This window comes from Petromyzon marinus, unplaced genomic scaffold (assembly GCF_048934315.1).
Source record: "Petromyzon marinus isolate PM22_M1 ecotype Great Lakes invasive population unplaced genomic scaffold, UKy_Petmar_22M1.pri1.0 PM_G_Scaffold_34, whole genome shotgun sequence".
NCBI classification, from domain to species: domain Eukaryota; kingdom Metazoa; phylum Chordata; class Hyperoartia; order Petromyzontiformes; family Petromyzontidae; genus Petromyzon; species Petromyzon marinus.
In genome coordinates, this window is record NW_027422917.1 from 1,532,253 (window position 1) to 1,551,324 (window position 19,072).

The 19,072-nt window shown below is 46.2% G+C and overlaps 1 protein-coding gene and 1 long non-coding RNA gene across 2 annotated transcripts in view; both read left to right on the plus strand.

Annotated features, from left to right (window-relative positions):
- The window catches only part of LOC142915741 (uncharacterized), a 42,697-nt gene extending 35,189 nt beyond the window's left edge, over nucleotides 1–7,508 (plus strand). The window contains exons 24-25 of the mRNA XM_076061443.1: nucleotides 1,211–1,276; nucleotides 6,760–7,508. Coding sequence (XP_075917558.1) covers nucleotides 1,211–1,276; nucleotides 6,760–6,915 — 222 coding nt within the window. The 3' untranslated portion in view covers nucleotides 6,916–7,508. The remainder of the gene's footprint in view (nucleotides 1–1,210; nucleotides 1,277–6,759) is intronic.
- A 58-nt stretch (nucleotides 7,509–7,566) lies between these two features.
- LOC142915742 (uncharacterized) lies at nucleotides 7,567–9,674 on the plus strand. Its single transcript, XR_012936076.1, has 2 exons — nucleotides 7,567–8,076; nucleotides 9,420–9,674. It is a non-coding gene; the product is annotated as an uncharacterized LOC142915742 (long non-coding RNA).
- The last annotated feature ends 9,398 nt before the right edge of the window (nucleotides 9,675–19,072 follow it).

The window sequence follows — 19,072 nt, forward strand, 5'->3', positions numbered from 1 at the left end:
CTTCTACGTGGTGACTTTTCCGAAAGAACCAAGAATGTGAATCACTGCAGTCACGAAAGCTTTAAATCAGAACGGTGACAATTTGGTGAAGGCAGAGCGAGCGCTCCGTTTTGCACGGTCGCACACCGCGTACAAATCTAACCGAGAGACGGTCCGCTCAGTTGCGTTACCCGTGAAACACTCCACGGATCTGCAGTTCAATTATCGTGAAAGTAGTCGACACTGAGATGCACGCAGAGACACAGAGACAGAGATTCCCCACCGTGTAGCCTTAACAGACTGCAGGGGCAAGTGCTGTTAGCGAGTAGCAGCACCTATGAAGGCCGGAACGGCACACGAGGGGGTGGGTGACCGGCGCCACGCCCGACCGCCTTTGTCTCCCCAGTGCTCGCGATGTTTACTACACACCGCTACACCAGGTACTCATTTGAGCTTGAGTCGACCTAGGGGAGACCCAGGACCGGTTCAGATAATCGTCACTGACGGTGTTGGCCGCGGGGTTCGTAGCGCGACGCACTAACCGCTACGCTACCGCTCCCCACTCTTCTGAGATACTGAGCCACGTGACAGACACACAGATAGGGAGGCACAGAAACACGTACAGAGATGCACGTGAAGTTTCCTTGAGTAGCTTATAATGTAATAGATTTTTACCCTTTTGTCTGGCACCAAAACTGACACCTTTATACAAGGGATCATGTTTGCAATAACCACAACACAAGCAGTCAAAATGCAAACAAAAGAGACAACTCTGATAATAATATGCACTGTCCTTGAATTTGATTGGTCCACACCCAAAACGGCTTTTCGTGGAGACTAAGGGCCAAAAGGCGTCATCTGGTCCAACACCAGTGGAGACTAGGCTCTATGAAAAGCCGTTTCGGGTGTGGACCAATCAATTTCAAGGACAGTGCCAATATCATTATCAGAGTTGTCTCTTTTTGTTTGCATTTTGACTGATTGTGTTGTGGTTATTGCAAACATGATGCCTTGTATAAAGGTGTCAGTTTTTTGTGCCAGATAAAAGGGTAAAAACCTATTACTATATCTTGCTACTGGCAAAGGAGGTCTCATAGTGTAGCTTATAATGTGTGTGTCGTTCATATCCCCAGTGGCGCCTGCGTTACAGACGAGGCTCTTGGCGTGTGTACAAAACTCAAGCGTGCGATGTCAATCACCGTGACGTTTTTTGTTTGTGTACGAAAAACAGAACAAGGCTCAGTCTGATGAAATGAGAGCAGAGATAGCGAAGTTAAAGGAAGAGTTGAAGCGGAAGGTAACTTGTAACCGCAGTTGGGGAGACACTCACACAGGGAGACACAGAGAGACACGGAGACACACAGGGAGACACAGAGACAGAGACACGGAGACACAGGGAGACAGAGAGACACGGAGACACTCACATGGAGACACACAGGGAGACACAGAGAGACATGGAGACACACAGGGAGACACAGACACGGAGACACTCACAGGGAGACACACAGAGAGACACGGAGACACACAGAGACACGGAGACACAGAGAGACAACCACAGAGACACGGAGACAGAGAGACAGACAGAGACACTGAGACAGACACAGAGACAGAGACAATCACAGAGAAAACCACAGAGACACGGAGACAGAGACAACCAAAGAGAGAGAGACAACCACAGAGACACTTAGACAGAGAGACAACCACAGAGACAGAGAGACAGCCACAGAGACAAAGACGGAGACAGAGAGACAGCCACAGAGACACTGATACACTCACAGAGAGACAACCACAGAGACACGGAGACACTCACAGAGAGACAACCACAGAGACAGAGACACGGAGACAGAGAGACAACCAAAGAGACACGGAGACACTCACAGAGAGACAACCACAGAGACACGGAGACAGACAACCACAGAGACACTGAGACACTCACAGAGAGACAACCACAGAGACACTGAGACAGAGAGACAACCACACACAGAGACAGAGACACGGACACTCACAGAGAGACAGCCACAGAGACACTGAGACAGAGACACTGAGACACTCAGAGAGACAACCACAGAGACACTGAGACACTCACAGAGAGACAACCACAGAGACAGAGACAGAGAGACAGCCACAGAGACACGGAGACACTCACAGAGAGACAACCACAGAGACAGAGACACGGAGATAGAGAAGACAGCCACAGAGACACGGAGACAGAGACACGGAGACACAGAGAGACAACCACAGAGACAGAGAGACAGCCACAGAGACACGGAGACAGAGAGACAGCCACAGAGACACGGAGACAGAGACACAGATACAGAGAGACAGAGTGACCAGGGTTCGGGCAGTTAACTAACCCCTGGTCTCTCTCCCACTTGAGTAAACAATGTCCTTGCTGTGGTTGTCACACCTGATGATGATTGCTTGTGTTGCAATCGAAACGTCGTGATTTATTTCAATGTTTTTATTTCATATTTTTATCACCCACCACGTGACTTTACCGAAAGTCACAAAGAGTCTGGCTCCCTTCTAGATTTGAATCTTTCGTGACTGCAAGGATCCATACTCTTTGGTTCTATTCGGTAAAGTCACATAGGTAAAAAAATAAAACATCAAAAATCACGACGTTTCGGCCACAACACAAGCGGCCTTCATCAGGTGAAGGGTCCAGACTGTCTCGAGGACAGCGCTGGAGTGAAACACAGCCACGCTCAGACCGCGGACCTTTAAGCTGTGTGAGAGTAATTAAGGTGCCTTGACAAAGGAATTAGCGTAAAAATTAGCATTTAATAGGCGGACTTAGCATGATGAAAGGTGGGCAGAGGGTCAACCTGTGCAGGCTGGCGAGGGGGCAAGGTGGAGTCCACATGCTGGTGGTGGTGTGAAAATGGATTTTTTTAAGAAGCCGCAAAAGTTTGGGGTACCACTACTTGAAAAAATATACTGGCTCCCGCTTGCCGATGGAACTCGCCCCTCAAATGAGCCCGCAGCTTCGCCGTGGCGATTTGATTTCTCGCGTTCATCCCCGTGGGGAAGCCAACATTGACGTGTCGCAGCCGACCCGAAGTCGCCGGCGTCGCGCGCCCGAAACGTCGTGATTTAATTTATTTTGTTTTCTTCCTACCGCGTGACTTTTACCCAAAGAACCAAAGAGCGTGGGTCCCTGCGGTCGCGACAACTTCAAGTCCAGATTTTTCTGGGTCTCTACTCGATGAGTCGGGCTCGTTAAATAAATCCCGCTGCGTTAGGCGCCGATGTTCGGCGTTTGCGATCGGCACAGCACCCCTGTAGCCTGCGAGACCTAAATGTGGGATCTTTGTCTGTGTGTCGTGTGATCTGCAAGACTCCACTCCTACAGCCTGCGAGACCTAAATGTGGGATCTTTGTCTGTGTGTCCGTGTGACCTACAATCACTCCTGTAGCCTGCGAGACCTAAATGTGGGATCTTTGTCTGTGTGTCGTGTGACCTTCAAGACTTCACTCCTACAGCCTGCGAGACCTAAATGTGGGATCTTTGTCTGTGTGACCTACAAGACTTCACTCCTACAGCCTGCAAGACCTAAATGTGGGATCTTTCTCTGTGTGTCGTGTGATCTACAAGACTTCACCCCTACAGCCTGCGAGACCTAAATGTGGGATCTTTGTCTGTGTCGTGTGATCTTCAAGACTTCACCCCTGTAGCCTGGGAGACCTAAATGTGGGATCTTTGTCCGTGTGTCGTGTGACCTTCAAGACTTCACTCCTACAGCCTGCGAGACCTAAATGTGGAATCTTTGTCCGTGTGTCGTGTGATCTACAAGACTTCACTCCTACAGCCTGCGAGACCTAAATGTGGGATCTTTGTGTGTCGTGTGACCTTCAAGACTTCACTCCTACAGCCTGCGAGACCTAAATGTGGGATCTTTGTCTGTGTGTCGTGTGATCTACAAGACTTCACCCCTACAGCCTGCGAGACCTAAATGTGGGATCTTTGTCTGTGTGTCGTGTGATCTTCAAGACTTCACCCCTGTAGCCTGGGAGACCTAAATGTGGGATCTTTGTCTGTGTGTCCGTGTGACCTACAAGACTTCACTCCTACAGCCTGCGAGACTTAAATGTGGGATCTTTGTCTGTGTGTCCGTGTGATCTTCAAGACTTCACCCCTACTGCCTGCGAGTCCTAAATGTGGGATCTTTGTGTGTCGTGTGACCTTCAAGACTTCACTCCTACAGCCTGCGATACCTAAATGTGGGATCTTTGTCTGTGTGTCGTGTGATCTGCAAGACTCCACTCCTACAGCCTGCGAGACCTAAATGTGGGATCTTTGTCTGTGTGTCCGTGTGACCTACAATCACTCCTGTAGCCTGCGAGACCTAAATGTGGGATCTTCGTCTGTGTGTTGTGTGATCTACAAGACTTCACCCCTACAGCCTGCGAGACCTAAATGTGGGATCTTTGTCTGTGTGTCGTGTGATCTGCAAGACTTCACTCCTACAGCCTGCGAGACCTAAATGTGGGATCTTTGTGTGTCGTGTGACCTGCAAGACTTCACTCCTGTAGCCTGCGAGACCTAAATGTGGGATCTTTGTCTGTGTGTCGTGTGATCTACAAGACTTCACCCCTGTAGCCTGCGAGACCTAAATGTGGGATCTCTGTCTGTGTGTCGTGTGATCTACAAGACTTCACTTCTACAGCCTGCGAGACCTAAATGTGGGATCTTTGTCTGTGTGCCCGTGTGATCTGCAAGACTTCACTCCTACAGCCTGCGAGACCTAAATGTGGGATCTCTGTGTGTCGTGTGACCTTCAAGACTTCACTCCTACAGCCTGCGAGACCTAAATGTGGGATCTTTGTCTGTGTGTCCTGTGATCTGCAAGACTTCACTCCTACAGCCTGCGATACCTAAATGTGGGATCATTGTCTGTGTGTCGTGTGACCTTCAAGACTTCACTCCTGTAGCCTGCGAGACCTAAATGTGGGATCTTTATGTGTCGTGTGATCTACAAGACTTCACTCCTACAGCCTGCGAGACCTAAATGTGGGATCTTTGTCTGTGTGTCGTGTGATCTACAAGACTTCACTCCTACAGCCTGCGAGACCTAAATGTGGGATCTTTGTGTGTTGTGTGATCTACAAGACTTCACTCCTGTAGCCTGCGAGACCTAAATGTGGGATCTTTGTCTGTGTGTCGTGTGATCTACAAGACTTCACTCCTACAGCCTGCGAGACCTAAATGTGGGATCTTTGTCTGTGTGTCGTGTGATCTACAAGACGTCACTCCTACAGCCTGCGAGACCTAAATGTGGGATCTTTGTGTGTTGTGTGATCTACAAGACTTCACTCCTGTAGCCTGCGAGACCTAAATGTGGGATCTTTGTCTGTGTGTCGTGTGATCTACAAGACTTCACTCCTACAGCCTGCGAGACCTAAATGTGGGATCTTTGTCTGTGTGTCGTGTGACCTTCAAGACTTCACTCCTGTAGCCTGCGAGACCTAAATGTGGGATCTTTGTCTGTGTGTCGTGTGATCTACAAGACTTCACTCCTGTAGCCTGCGAGACCTAAATGTGGGATCTTTGTCTGTGTGTCGTGTGATCTACAAGACTTCACTCCTGTAGCCTGCGAGACCTAAATGTGGGATCTTTGTCTGTGTGTCGTGTGATCTACAAGACTTCACTCCTACAGCCTGCGAGACCTAAATGTGGGATCTTTGTCCGTGTGTCGTGTGATCTACAAGACTTCACTCCTACAGCCTGCGAGACCTAAATGTGGGATCTTTGTCTGTGTGTCGTGTGATCTACAAGACTTCACTCCTACAGCCTGCGAGACCTAAATGTGGGATCTTTGTGTGTTGTGTGATCTACAAGACTTCACTCCTGTAGCCTGCGAGACCTAAATGTGGGATCTTTGTCTGTGTGTCGTGTGATCTACAATACTTCACTCCTACAGCCTGCGAGACCTAAATGTGGGATCTTTGTCTGTGTGTCGTGTGACCTTCAAGACTTCACTCCTGTAGCCTGCGAGACCTAAATGTGGGATCTTTGTCTGTGTGTCGTGTGATCTACAAGACTTCACTCCTGTAGCCTGCGAGACCTAAATGTGGGATCTTTGTCTGTGTGTCGTGTGATCTACAAGACTTCACTCCTGTAGCCTGCGAGACCTAAATGTGGGATCTTTGTCTGTGTGTCGTGTGATCTACAAGACTTCACTCCTACAGCCTGCGAGACCTAAATGTGGGATCTTTGTCCGTGTGTCGTGTGATCTACAAGACTTCACTCCTACAGCCTGCGAGACCTATATGTGGGATCTTTGTCTGTGTGTCGTGTGACCTACAATACTTCACTCCTACAGCCTGCGAGACCTAAATGGGGGATCTTTGTCCGTGTGTCGTGTGACCTACAAGACTCCACTCCTGTAGCCTGCGAGACCTAAATGTGGGATCTTTGTCTGTGTGTCGTGTGACCTACAAGACTTCACTCCTGTAGCCTGCGAGACCTAAATGTGGGATCTTTGTCTGTGTGTCCTGTGATCTGCAAGACTTCACTCCTACAGCCTGCGAGACCTAAATGTGGGATCTTTGTCTGTGTGTCGTGTGATCTGCAAGAATTCACTCCTACAGCCTGCGAGACCTAAATGTGGGATCTTTGTCCGTGTGTCGTGTGACCTTCAAGACTTCACTCCTACAGCCTGCGAGACCTAAATGTGGGATCTTTGTCTGTGTGTCGTGTGATCTACAAGACTTCACTCCTACAGCCTGCGAGACCTAAATGGGGGATCTTTGTCTGTGTATCGTGTGATCTGCAAGACTCCACCTTTGCCCGCACCAGCAACAGTGGCCAATTCGGCTTCCAAGGGCGTTCGCGAGCCCCTTGCCACGGCGAAGATGGTGAATAAAAAGCGAAAGTCACCCTACAGGTCGGACTTTGAGAGCTCGGAAGGCATGGATTTGACGGTGAGTTAACGCGACCGCTTTGATCGAGATTCTTTGGACGCCGCAATGGGACTCGATCCACTCTCGTAGGGGAAGGAGCGGCTCGCTTGACCCCACGGATGATTCGCCTCATGCCAGGGTCACTTGTGGATGTTCGTGCTGATTCGAGGCATTCCTCCTAATGTACGGCGCGCAGTCAAAACACTCAACGCCGGAACAACTGGGGGGAGAGCCTTTCCCGTTATGGGGGCTGACTGGCATGCCGCAGATAATTAAACATTTGCTATAATCTAATGAAAATAGTTGCTTGATAATTGCATGGCTGTGTAATTGGAATCTTAAGGCATTAATTTGACAATTGGCATTAAAATATAAATTTTTAATAAAACAAACAATCTCTACTCTGCAGTTTAATGCTAGTCTCCATCACCATGAAGCGGAACGAAAGGCTGAGGTCACTGGGTGCGTGGAGGTGGAATAAACATCGTGGCGAGCTTGAAGCATTTTGTTAAATAACCGTAGGATGGATGTGCCAGAGACGGAGCGCTCACAAAGCATGCCCGTGACCAGGGGGACGGGTTTCTGAATTCTCAAACATCTCAACGTGCAACACCTCGACGCAGATTTCAGATTTGCCCGTGCGATGCGCAGACGGGAGAACTGATTTTTTTTTTTGTAAAGTAAATTACGTAAAAAAAATTTCAGGAAGCCTTTTGTCTTAACGCCGTATTCCAGCAAGGCCGAATATGTTTTGTTAAATTGTAGGATCTTTTACGAACATGGATTGACTCTTCCTTATAAACAAACTGCCAAATCGCTTTTTTCCGTGGCGCTAACGTTTTAAAAATAAATAAATGCAAGCACCGTTTATAAATAAATAAATACAAACCGCCACTTCTTTCAAATGTTTCTTGCCATTGGTTTTTTCATACCTGATGACGACCGTTTGCGTTACGGTCGAAACGTTGTGAGAATTTTTTTTATTGTTTTACGTATATTTTATCGTTTCCCTTCAACGTGACTTCACCGAAAGAGCTAAGGGTATGAATCGCTGCAGTCACGAAAGCTTTACATCAAGATTTATCGTCGTCGATATTTACGAATGCTCGTTAGGCGGATGAACAGTTGAGAGAAAGTGCGTCTGGCGCGATGCCGTCCAAGCGAACCGGCAAGGCCAGGGCAGCAGGCAAGGTGAGAGTCTCCGACGTCTTCCTCATGTGGATGTCGAGGTTTCGCTGATGCGGCACTAATGGTGCCTGGACCAGGTTCAACCTGAACTGTTTATGTCACATGCTAGTCCCTCACGTTAACATCATGCTAATCTCCCAGTTACATGCTAGTCCCTTACGTTAGCATCATGCTAATCTCCCAGTTACATGCTAATTCATCACATTAACATCCTGTTAATCTCCCAGTTACATGCTAATTCTTCACACTAACATCCTGCTAATCTCCCAGTTACATGCTAATTTATGACTTTAACATCCTACTAATCTCCCAGTTACATGTTAGTCCCTCACATTAGCATCATGCTAATCTCCCAGTTACATGCTAGTCCCTTACGTTAGCATCATGCTAATCTCCCAGTTACATGCTAATTCATCACATTAACATCCTGTTAATCTCCCAGTTACATGCTAATTCTTCACACTAACATCCTGCTAATCTCCCAGTTACATGCTAATTTATGACTTTAACATCCTACTAATCTCCCAGTTACATGTTAGTCCCTCACATTAACATCCTGCTAATCTCCCAGTTACATGCTAATTCCTCACAATAACATGTTAATCTCCCAGTTACATGCTAGTCCCTCACGTTAACATCATGCTAATCTCCCAGTTACATGCTAATTCCTCACATTAACATCATGCTAATCTCCCAGTTACATGCTAATTCATCACATTAACATCATGCTAATCTCCCAGTTACATGCTAATTCCTCACATTAACATCATGCTAATCTCCCAGTTACATGCTAATTTGTCACTTTAACACCCTGCTAATCCAACACATTAACACAGCTACTTCAATGCTAAATCCTTCTGTTGATATGTAAACTCCTTTGTCAAGGTGCTCTACTCCTCCCTCCCAGCTTAAAAGACGCTGCCAAGCTTAGCGGTGTTCACTGGAGCGCCGTCTTCCCGACAGTTCTGTTGCTTCACCTGAGGACGGCTGCTTGTGTTGTGGCCGAAACGTCGCCCCCCCCCGGCTCCGTCGCCCCCCCCCCCCCGAATGAGCTGTTTTAATGAATGGGATTGATTACTTCAAGTGACTTCACTTTTAATGGAAACAATTTCCTCAACTGAATATCCGTAACCGGGGCCTTGAAACGACTCAGGCAAGCTTTGAAACGTGGCTGTGCCAAGTTGCAGCAGCTACGTCATTGAGGCATTTGTGGAATGAAATTGGTCGTGGCTGGAGTGCACGCGGTGTGGCAAAATGTGGTTGGAGGAGGTGAACCTAGAAATTTATTTGACCTCTGAAGCTGCCCAAGTTAATTTGTTTCTAATCACTGTTTACATTTCCCTCAGAACCTTGGTGATGCCGAGGGGTCAGGTGACTCCGATGACGATGACACGGACACAATCCGAGTGAGGCTTTACCACTACACTTTAAATTTTTGGCAAAATTGTTCGTGGCAAATGTTGAATATACCTTGCGGGGGTCTGCTAACGATATCAGGTGTTGCTGCGAAGTTGCCGAGGATATGCCTGCATAGTATTGGATTCATATTCTTGGTTCTTTCGGTAAAAATAAAACAACACGAAAGTTTGTTTTATTTCTTCTATTGTCCACTTGTCTCATTGCATTGCTTCTAGGCGTCTCATTCCCAGTCCGCGTATAGCAGCGTCACTTCTATTGTCTGCTTATCTCATTGCATTGCTTCTAGGCGTCTCATTCCCAGTCCACGTATAGCAGCGTCACTTCTATTGTCTGCTTATCTCATTGCATTGCTTCTAGATGGTCGCTCCCATTCCTAGTCCGCGTATTGCAGCGTCAATGCCGGTCACCCGATCGGTCACCCACCCAATTCAAGCCAACAATTTTTACCGATCTTTAAAAGGGCCCACTCTTGTCAAATCTCAGACGCCAAGCAGGGTTTAGCCGGTGCAATACTTGCATGGGAGACTGCCGGGGACTACCAGGCTTGGCCTACGAGGTGGTCAGGAGATGGCAGTGCAGCCATGGATTCTTGAATCTATCAAGTGTGGAGCTTTTGAGTGCTCCCCCTCCCCCCCTCTTTTATGTAAACGCTGTTTAATGTTTGCAATAATATTGTGTTCGTGTCAGACGTTTGGAGCCCTCGTTTTCACGCTTCTACATTCTTGTTTTTGTGGCATGGAGACTCCCGTCGGCCGTAATCATTCCACTTTCCGGACGGAGGCCTCCCCGCGCAATCGCCACCTCTCTCGCGATCCTGCAGATCTATAACGATCCACACTTAGCGCCTGTGCACGCGGGGCTCAACTCGTCGCTCCGTCTCCTCGGTTGGCGCGGCCTCGGCCGAGTATCTTCCGTTGGGCGCCGCTCCGGTCTGTTTTTTCCCAGACCATCGTCCTGTTGTATATATAGGTGTTATGAAAATTGATGAAAATAATGAAAATTAAATGAAATTTGAGATTTGCATAATTTATCCGAAATTATGTTAATCAGTGTAATTATGCGCATAAATTATGCTGATTCGAGAGATAATTGTATTAATTTATGCGAGTGGGCGTGGTTAGGATAATGCAGGTCGTTATGGATTATCAGGTCGAGCCTCGGTGACCAGGATTGTGTTATGAATTGGAATGACGCAATTAGTCGTATGCAGTGACGCAGGCGTTGTGATCGTGAATGAGAGAGAGTCGATTCGACTCTGCTCTTTAATTCCGTATTATCGATAAGGATACGATTACTCTCGATTGAACATTACGAATTATGCGTGTTATGGATTATGTGTGGTGATAGTGTGCTTATGATAGGTCCCCAGGATTCAGATCTCATACGCAGAACAATATTATGCAGAATTTCAGGAAGAATCACACACAAACCTTCTGCTTTAATCAATTTTATTTCTAGCTAACTTTAATTTTTGGATAATATGAAAAACTCAATCTCGGGATTTTGGAATTTCAACACAGCGTTAACATGATACCATCACGATTGCGTTGTTTCACCTCGATAGCGGCACCTGTGGTTAATTCCCGACGCGTAACGCAATCGATCGGTTGTTGAGAGAGAGATTAAAAACATGCGAACTATTCTATCAAACCTTAACTTTATGATATGCAAACTCGTATGCTTGAATTGTTACACAACACGGCACTTGGTCTTTGATTCGTATCCAATCCTTAATACATTCTGATATGCGAAGTTATTATGCTTGAAATCGTCAGCACAGTACCACATTGATGTTCGTTCATTGATTCATAACGATTATGAATTTAAAGCGTTCGACTGTAATACTTCTAATTGCCTTATCAACACCACTCGATGGCCACAATGCTTCGTTACTTGAATTGTCACACAAAACAGCATTCGGTCACTGATCATGCGCGGCACGTAATGCAATTATTGTCACGTTGTTAACAATAGGATGACTGATTATTATGCAACGCTACTCGTTGACAGGGCACTCCAACCAGTATTATTCTTGGAGGCACAAATATGCGTTTGAATTCGTTATTTCATTCGTGGATACCGGCAAGATTATGCAGAAAGACAAATATTAACGAACGACTCAAGTATTCCTAATCAACTTCTCAACGCGACTCAATGGGTGGCGATGTTTCCTTTTGAGATCCTTATCTCGGGCCAATCTTTTAATTGATTGTGGCCAGACCCCTGACAGGGAACCGGTTGAACCCGCTCTTCAACCCCGCGAGCGGCGCTCCGTGGTGAGGTGCCAAGAATTAATCCTTGTTAATGGGTCAGTTGGTAATTTATGCGGTTAGAAGTACAGCCCCAGCACAATATTACAGAGGAAAATTATGAACACTCTTAAAAACGATGGATTATTCACTCGGTCGTTGCGATGTTTCCACAATCACGGATGGTTCAATGGCTTGAGGTTTTTAGGCTTTGTTAATGACCCGTGTGTGTGTGTGTGTGTTGAATGGTGTGAGTGGTGAAAGAGTAGGCCAATGTTCGGAATCGATTCTTTGCGTCAAGCAGACGTCTGGTTTGTGTGTAGTGGGGGGCAGTGTATCATACGTATCAGTTGATTCTTCTTTCAGTAGTTGGTTCGGACTCGACGGACGTTGGTGAACGAGTAGATGCGTTGTTGTAGCTGAGATGACCGTCTGGTGGACGGCGTTAGAAGCACGCCCGCAGCGGCGCGCTGGTGCTGATGGCACGCTGGTGGCGCGCGCTTCCTCTCCTTGAAGACGCGCGAACGCGCCCGTGCTGGTTCGCTGATAGCAGTTTCTCTCCACTGCTGGCTGAGCTGCTGCACGCTCTTGCTTGGCGTTGCTGGCCGCGCTCTTTCTCCTTGAAGATGCGCGATCGTGCCCGTGCTGATTCGCTGACAGCAGTTTCCTCCACTGCTGGATGAGCTACGCCGGCGCGCGCTCTTTCCGCTGCTGTAGTAGCTGACGCTGCGCTCGCGAGCGACAGGTCAAGTTTTCTTCTGCTGAGTTGAGTTGAGATGAGTCTTCTTCTGTTGAGCTGAGTTGAGATGAGTCTTCTTCTGTTGAGCTGAGTTGAGATGAGTCTTCTTCTGTTGAGCTGAGTTGAGATGAGTCTTCTTCTGTTGAGCTGCCCCCGAGGGCTGACGAGTTGGCCCCGAGGGCTGACGAGCTGGTTTCAATGCTGAAACGGCTCCTTTTTATGCCAAAAATCTCTCCCCTTCTCGGCTCCCCCTCACGAGGTGGAGCTATCTTTGATCTGATCGTATGTCGGTGGGGGGGGTTCGTGTGTCGGTGGTGGGGGGGTTCGTGTGTCAGTGTGTATGTTTGTGTGTGTGTCATTTATGACATGGCCCTGTTCGGGTCTTTCCTCAAGCCATAAACATCAAGACAACAGACACCTCGATTCATCTTGGTGGCGTCTGGTTGTCTAATCCCTCCACCCAGAGAGAGGGGCGGGTTCCCCCCCCCTTTTCCGTACGCGTTCCGACGCACAAAGAAATGGTTAAGATTTTTTTTTAAGTTTAACATTTCACATCACAGTTGGTATCTTATCATACACAGTTATGATCCTGCTTGTGATTCATAGTATTTGATTTATTTCCAAGTGAAGATGCTCTTCCGAGCGTATGCATTTTATCACGTTCTGCAGGGAAAGACAAAGGTGGCCGGGAGCACCTCTTTATACTTTTGACTTATATTGCTCAAATACCATTTGGTCCCATGTTCGCCAAGACTCGTGTTTGTAACTGCGTCCTCCCGACACCTCTCGGTTTTACCGAGGTTCGAATTGTTATGATGGAATTATTAAAAAGAAAAATAATTTTCATCCTGAGTTTAAGAGGTCCGTTTCCAGATTGTTGGAGTCCATATCCCTTGGTTCTGTAAGGTTCTATAATGGAATATCGTTTAAGGTTAACACATTATTATTAATGTTATTTTGCAATTTCTTTAAAACTTGTTTGTCTGGTTGCCGTGTGTGGGGTGGGGTGTGTCTCCTCATCAAACCCGGCTGGCTTTTCCAGATGGCCCCTTGTGATAAGGTGTAATTCCTGCTTCTCCGCGCTGTGAGAGAGACAAATGTGGTCGGGGTTGCTTGGAATATTGTTTAAACTCTTTCGCAAGTTTGCTCGTTGTCTCATTCCTTCTCGATAACCTTTGATGTGACTCGGTATTCTTGCTCCAAGCTTTGTTTTAACAGTAAAGGTATTAAAGGTGAAAATCATTTGATAGCGAATTAATCATTGGATAATAATTCACTGATGTGTCTGGTGGCCTGTTCTTAATTGGAGTGAGCGTTAGGCTCGCTACTTTTATCTTATTCTTGTTGTTGCCTTTTAATTTTTTTGTTGTTGTTTTACTGGAAAATAAGGAAAAGAATATGTATACGATTTACCCTGTTGGCGTCTGGTGTCTGCTCTCTTGGTGTTCTGACCTCGGAGGGACCTTTCCTAAGGGGCCCATCAACTCTTGTTCATCTGGAGATTTTCGCCGATAGCTGTTACATCCTCACCTCGAGAGTTTTATTATTTCTTTATTTCTTAATGGTCTGTTTATGACCGACATCTGGTTTTTCGTGTTTCTGGCTTACGGGTTTGATTCATTATTAAAAAAATATATATATTGTTTGTCACGAAAGAAAGGAAAAAGAAATCTAGGTGTATGCATCCGTAAATATTCTTATGGATATTAATTGTGGGAAAAGGGCCGTATACAACATTCCGCCCTTTTAAAAATGATCGGTGGTCTGCCACCGGTTATTTTTAATATTAAAGAAAAATGCCTTTTTCCACCATGAACTATCGATTGTCTTCAAGTTTGTGATTTTTCCTTACAACGCGCGCGTACGTGTCACAACTTAGCATGATTACATTTGAAATAAGAAAATAAAAGAACAGGAAAAAGAGAAATTAAGGCAACATGTTACATCGGGTCTTATCAATTATTGCTTTGATTTTTGTTTCAGTTCCTGGGAAACACTGGATAGCGGTTTCGAGCCCGGTGGTACACCGTTTCCCTCCTGGCATCTCTTTGTTTAATGTTTACCAAGTTATTGGCAACCTTACTGCCACGTTTGGTCAAAAGTACAGAATAATTTTTCTCATGACCAGGTATTTTCGAGTAACCTGTGACCTTTCCATGCAACATCATCACATCGTCGTTTTGGTTCATCGTCGGTATGGCTTTAGCCAAATGAGCACGGTTCCTTGGTTCGTATCGGTAATTTTTTTTATCCCTCGCCTTCCCTGTGGGTTTATGTGGCGTGAAGCCATGTCGAGCGCCACCAGGATTAGTACACAACACGAGTTTTCGTGCTCGACTGTTGGGGTCATTTGCCTTCTCCGCAGCCATGTGCAGATTTGCTGACTCCGTACCACGATCCGATTCCGTGCCTCGATTCGATTCCATGTTTTTGCGTGTGCTGGATTTCCACACATTCCCCAATCCATCATGGATTTTTGTCTCCGTAACGCGTTTCCCTGGCACTTTTACTGTACTCTCACGCAATTTTGCGACACAATTGATCGCGTTTCCATTTACCAAACAAGCATGTTTCTCCTCCCGATCCTGTTGGTTATCATTTCCTGTTAGATCACGCTTCATGGTTAATTTTCCTTGTTCAATAGGTGTGTTCACCACGGGAGCGACTCTCGCGTTCCCCACCACATCAAAGCGTGTGCATGGCGCATTTAGTTTTCCACAATCATGGTTCCCCTCTTGGTTCTGTTTGTAACCTCCAGCCTGCTTGATTTTTTCCAAGGGCTGTGATTTTTTTTTCAGATCAGCGGACACCTCTTTCCCTGTCATTTTCCTCTCAACCAGTGTGAGCGATTTATCACGTGCCCATGTCACCCTCTTTGTTACAGCCAAGCCATGTGTGCCCCTTGTGTATCGTGGAATGGGGAATCGGCGTGATTCTGCTCTTGGCCTATACACGCCGTGATTCTCGCGATTATGTGTCTTTGTGTGTCGTGGCCGCCCATTCTCTATGTGCCACTGTCGACCGTAATTGTTATCTCGCCATCTGTGTGGGTAATTTTGGCCGGCTGTGTGCCGCTGCATTGGGTGAAGATATGGTCCTGCTCTTTGCTTCCACCCGTGGCGATTGTCGCAAATACGCGTCTCTGCACGCTGCGAACGCTCTCGGTCTGTGTGCCGTGGAATTGAGCACTGGTCTGACTTTGCTCGTGGTTTCCACGCGTTGCGATTCTCGCAAATACGCGTCCCTACATGCTGCGATCGCTCCTGCTCTGTGTGCCGTGGAATTGGGCACTGGTCCGACTTTGCTCGTGGTCTCCACACGTTGCGATTGTCGCAAATACGCGTCCCTGCACGCTGCGATCGCTCCCGGTCTGCGTGCCATTGTCTCGTGTAATTGTTATCTGACCACCCGTGTATGTAATTATGTTGGTAATCCGTGGGTGCTTTTTGTTTTCTGCACTGTGGGCCTGCGTGCATCAAATGCCTCACATGTTTTTTCTTTTCCTCTGATAGGCTGGTTACCTTGCCCCATTCTCTGTGTGCTGTGGAATCATTGTTTTTAGTCCGGTACTGCCAAGCCATGTGTGCCCGATCCACTATGTGGTCCAAGGAGGCTGTCTCTGGACTCAAGACCATTCCCACAATTTCTGTAATCTCTGGACTCAAAGATCCAAAAAACATAATTTTGAACCTTTTGTCACCTTCGTGATACTGATCCACATCGCCTGCGTAGTACGCTCTTTTAAATCGCATGAGGTAATCCCGAGGATCCTCGTCTGCACACTGGGTCATAGATTTTGCAGCGTTAAATCCCTCAGACAGTGTTAGATATTCTCCAAACTTCCGAATCACTGCCAGGCTCAGCTTTTTAAAATCGTTCCGAACCTCGTATGGTAGCGACTTTACCCATGATATGGACTGTCCATGCAAGCTGCGTTTCAGCAAACTCGCTTTTTCATCCGTTTTCCTCAGACCCCTGATCATTGCTTCTGCTTCTACCGTTACGATGTGAGTGTGAATGTCCCTGTTCTTATTGTGTGGATCAAAATAGGGAATTCGGACGAGAGCTTTGTCCATCAATCTCAGAGTGTTACTACTGAACGAGTATTCGGAAAGTTGATCATCGTCATCCGAGTCAGATTCGGATGAGTCATTAACATCACGGTGGCGTTGCTTAACATGATTTTTGTAGTGTATTTTGCGCCTGTAACGTGGGTCAACTTTGCTCGGTGACTCATGTTTGTCCCATGGCTCATACTTATGTGGTTTTTGTGGGGTGTTTGATTTATATTTGTCTGGTGCGTCGTGCCTGTCGCGATGTTTGTGTCGGCCGTCTGTGCGTGGTGTGCGTTTTCCTGGAGAGTTGCCTCGGAGCTTCGGCTCCGCCCTTTCTCGCGTTATTAGTACATAATCTCCTGGTGATTTAGTTTTAATATTCTGTCTCACTCTGACTTCGGGGTTATCAGTCCCACCTGTTTCTTTTCCGAAATTTTCCTCATCCCATAATCTCTGTTTGTCTGTCTGTGCGAGAGGGTCTGAGTTCAGCGTAGCTATTCCTGATGTTTTTACATCGTGTTCGCTTTTCTCCCATTTTATCCAGTTCTTAAGCAGTGTCCCAATGTCATCAATACAGCTCACCTTCCATGTGTCTCCCTGATTTGTTTGCTCTGTAGCAGATCGGCCTGACCATTTTGGTACAAGTTCCCAATATCCCGCAATCCACTCAAAAATTACTCTTAATACGAGCATCTCTGGAATTTCACTTCAGAGTGCATATCAAAACAGTTGTATCCAGAATGCATCAGTTCGACTCATGTGACTCTGGTATTCCCTTCAGAGCACGTATAAAAACACTTGTATCACAGGATGTGGTCAGTTTGACTCGAGCAAATAATCTTACTTCAATTGTCTTTGTTATACCCTGCTACTCTGGAATTTCCCTTCAGAGTGCGTTTTTTTGTTTGCTTTACACCCGTTACAGTCACAGGGTAACGTTAGATCATAAAACCTTGGTTAATACAACAGTGATTTGTTCCTTAATTCAAGCATAAACTGTCTGCGAGAGATCCCGGACGACGCGCCCAATATGTTGTATATATAGGTGTTATGAAAATTGATGAAAATAATGAAAATTAAATGAAATTTGAGATTTGCATAATTTATCTGAAATTATGTTAATCAGTGTAATTATGCGCATAAATTATGCTGATTCGAGAGATAATCGTATTAATTTATGCGAGTGGGCGTGGTTATGATGATGCAGGTCGTTATGGATTATAAGGTCGAGCCTCGGTGACGAGGATTGTGTTATGAATTGGAATGACGCAATTAATCGTATGCAGTGACGCAGGCGTTGTGAGCGTGAATGAGAGAGAGTCGATTCGACTCTGCTCTTTAATTCCGTATTATCGATAAGGATACGATTACTCTCGATTGAACATTACGAATTATGTGTGTTATGGATTATGTGTGGTGATAGTGTGCTTATGATAGGTCCCCAGGATTCAGATCTCATACGCAGAACAATATTACGCAGAATTTCAGGAAGAATCACACACAAACCTTCTGCTTTAATCAATTTTATTCCTAGCTAACTTTAATTTTTGGATAATATGAAAAACTCAATCTCGGGATTTTGGAATTTCAACACAGCGTTAACATGATACCATCACGATTGCGTTGTTTCACCTCGATAGCGGCACCTGTGGTTAATTCCCGACGCGTAACGCAATCGATCGGTTGTTGAGAGAGAGATTAAAACATGCGAACTATTCTATCAAACCTTAACTTTATAATATGCAAACTCGTATGCTTGAATTGTTACACAACACGGCACTTGGTCTTTGATTCGTATCCAATCCTTAATACATTCTGATATGCGAAGTTATTATGCTTGAAATCGTCAGCACAGTACCACGTTGATGTTCGTTCATTGATTCATAACGATTATGAATTTAAAGCGTTCGACTGGAATACTTCTAATTGCCTTATCGACACCACTCGATGGCCGCAATGCTTCGTTACTTGAATTGTCACACAAAACAGCATTCGGTCACTGATCATGCGCGGCCCTTAATGCAATTATTGTCACGTTGTTAACAATAGGATGACTGATTATTATGCAATGCTACTCGTTGACAGGGCACTCCAACCAGTATTATTCTTGGAGGCACAAATATGCGTCTGAATTCGTTATTTCATTCGTGGATACCGGCAAGATTATGCAGAAAGACAAATATTAACGAACGACTCAAGTATTCCTAATCAACTTCTCAACGCGACTCAATGGGTGGCGATGTTTCCTTTTGAGATCCTTATCTCGGGCCAATCTTTTAATTGATTGTGGCCAGACCCCTGACAGGGAACCGGTTGAACCCGCTCTTCAACCCCGCGAGCGGCGCTCCGTGGTGAGGTGCCAAGAATGAATCCTTGTTAATGGGTCAGTTGGTGATTTATGCGGTTAGAAGTACAGCCCCAGCACAACATTACAGAGAAAATTATGAACACTCTTAAAAACGATAGATTATTCACTCGGTCGTTGCGATGTTTCCACAATCACGGATGGTTCAATGGCTTGAGGTTTTTAGGCTTTG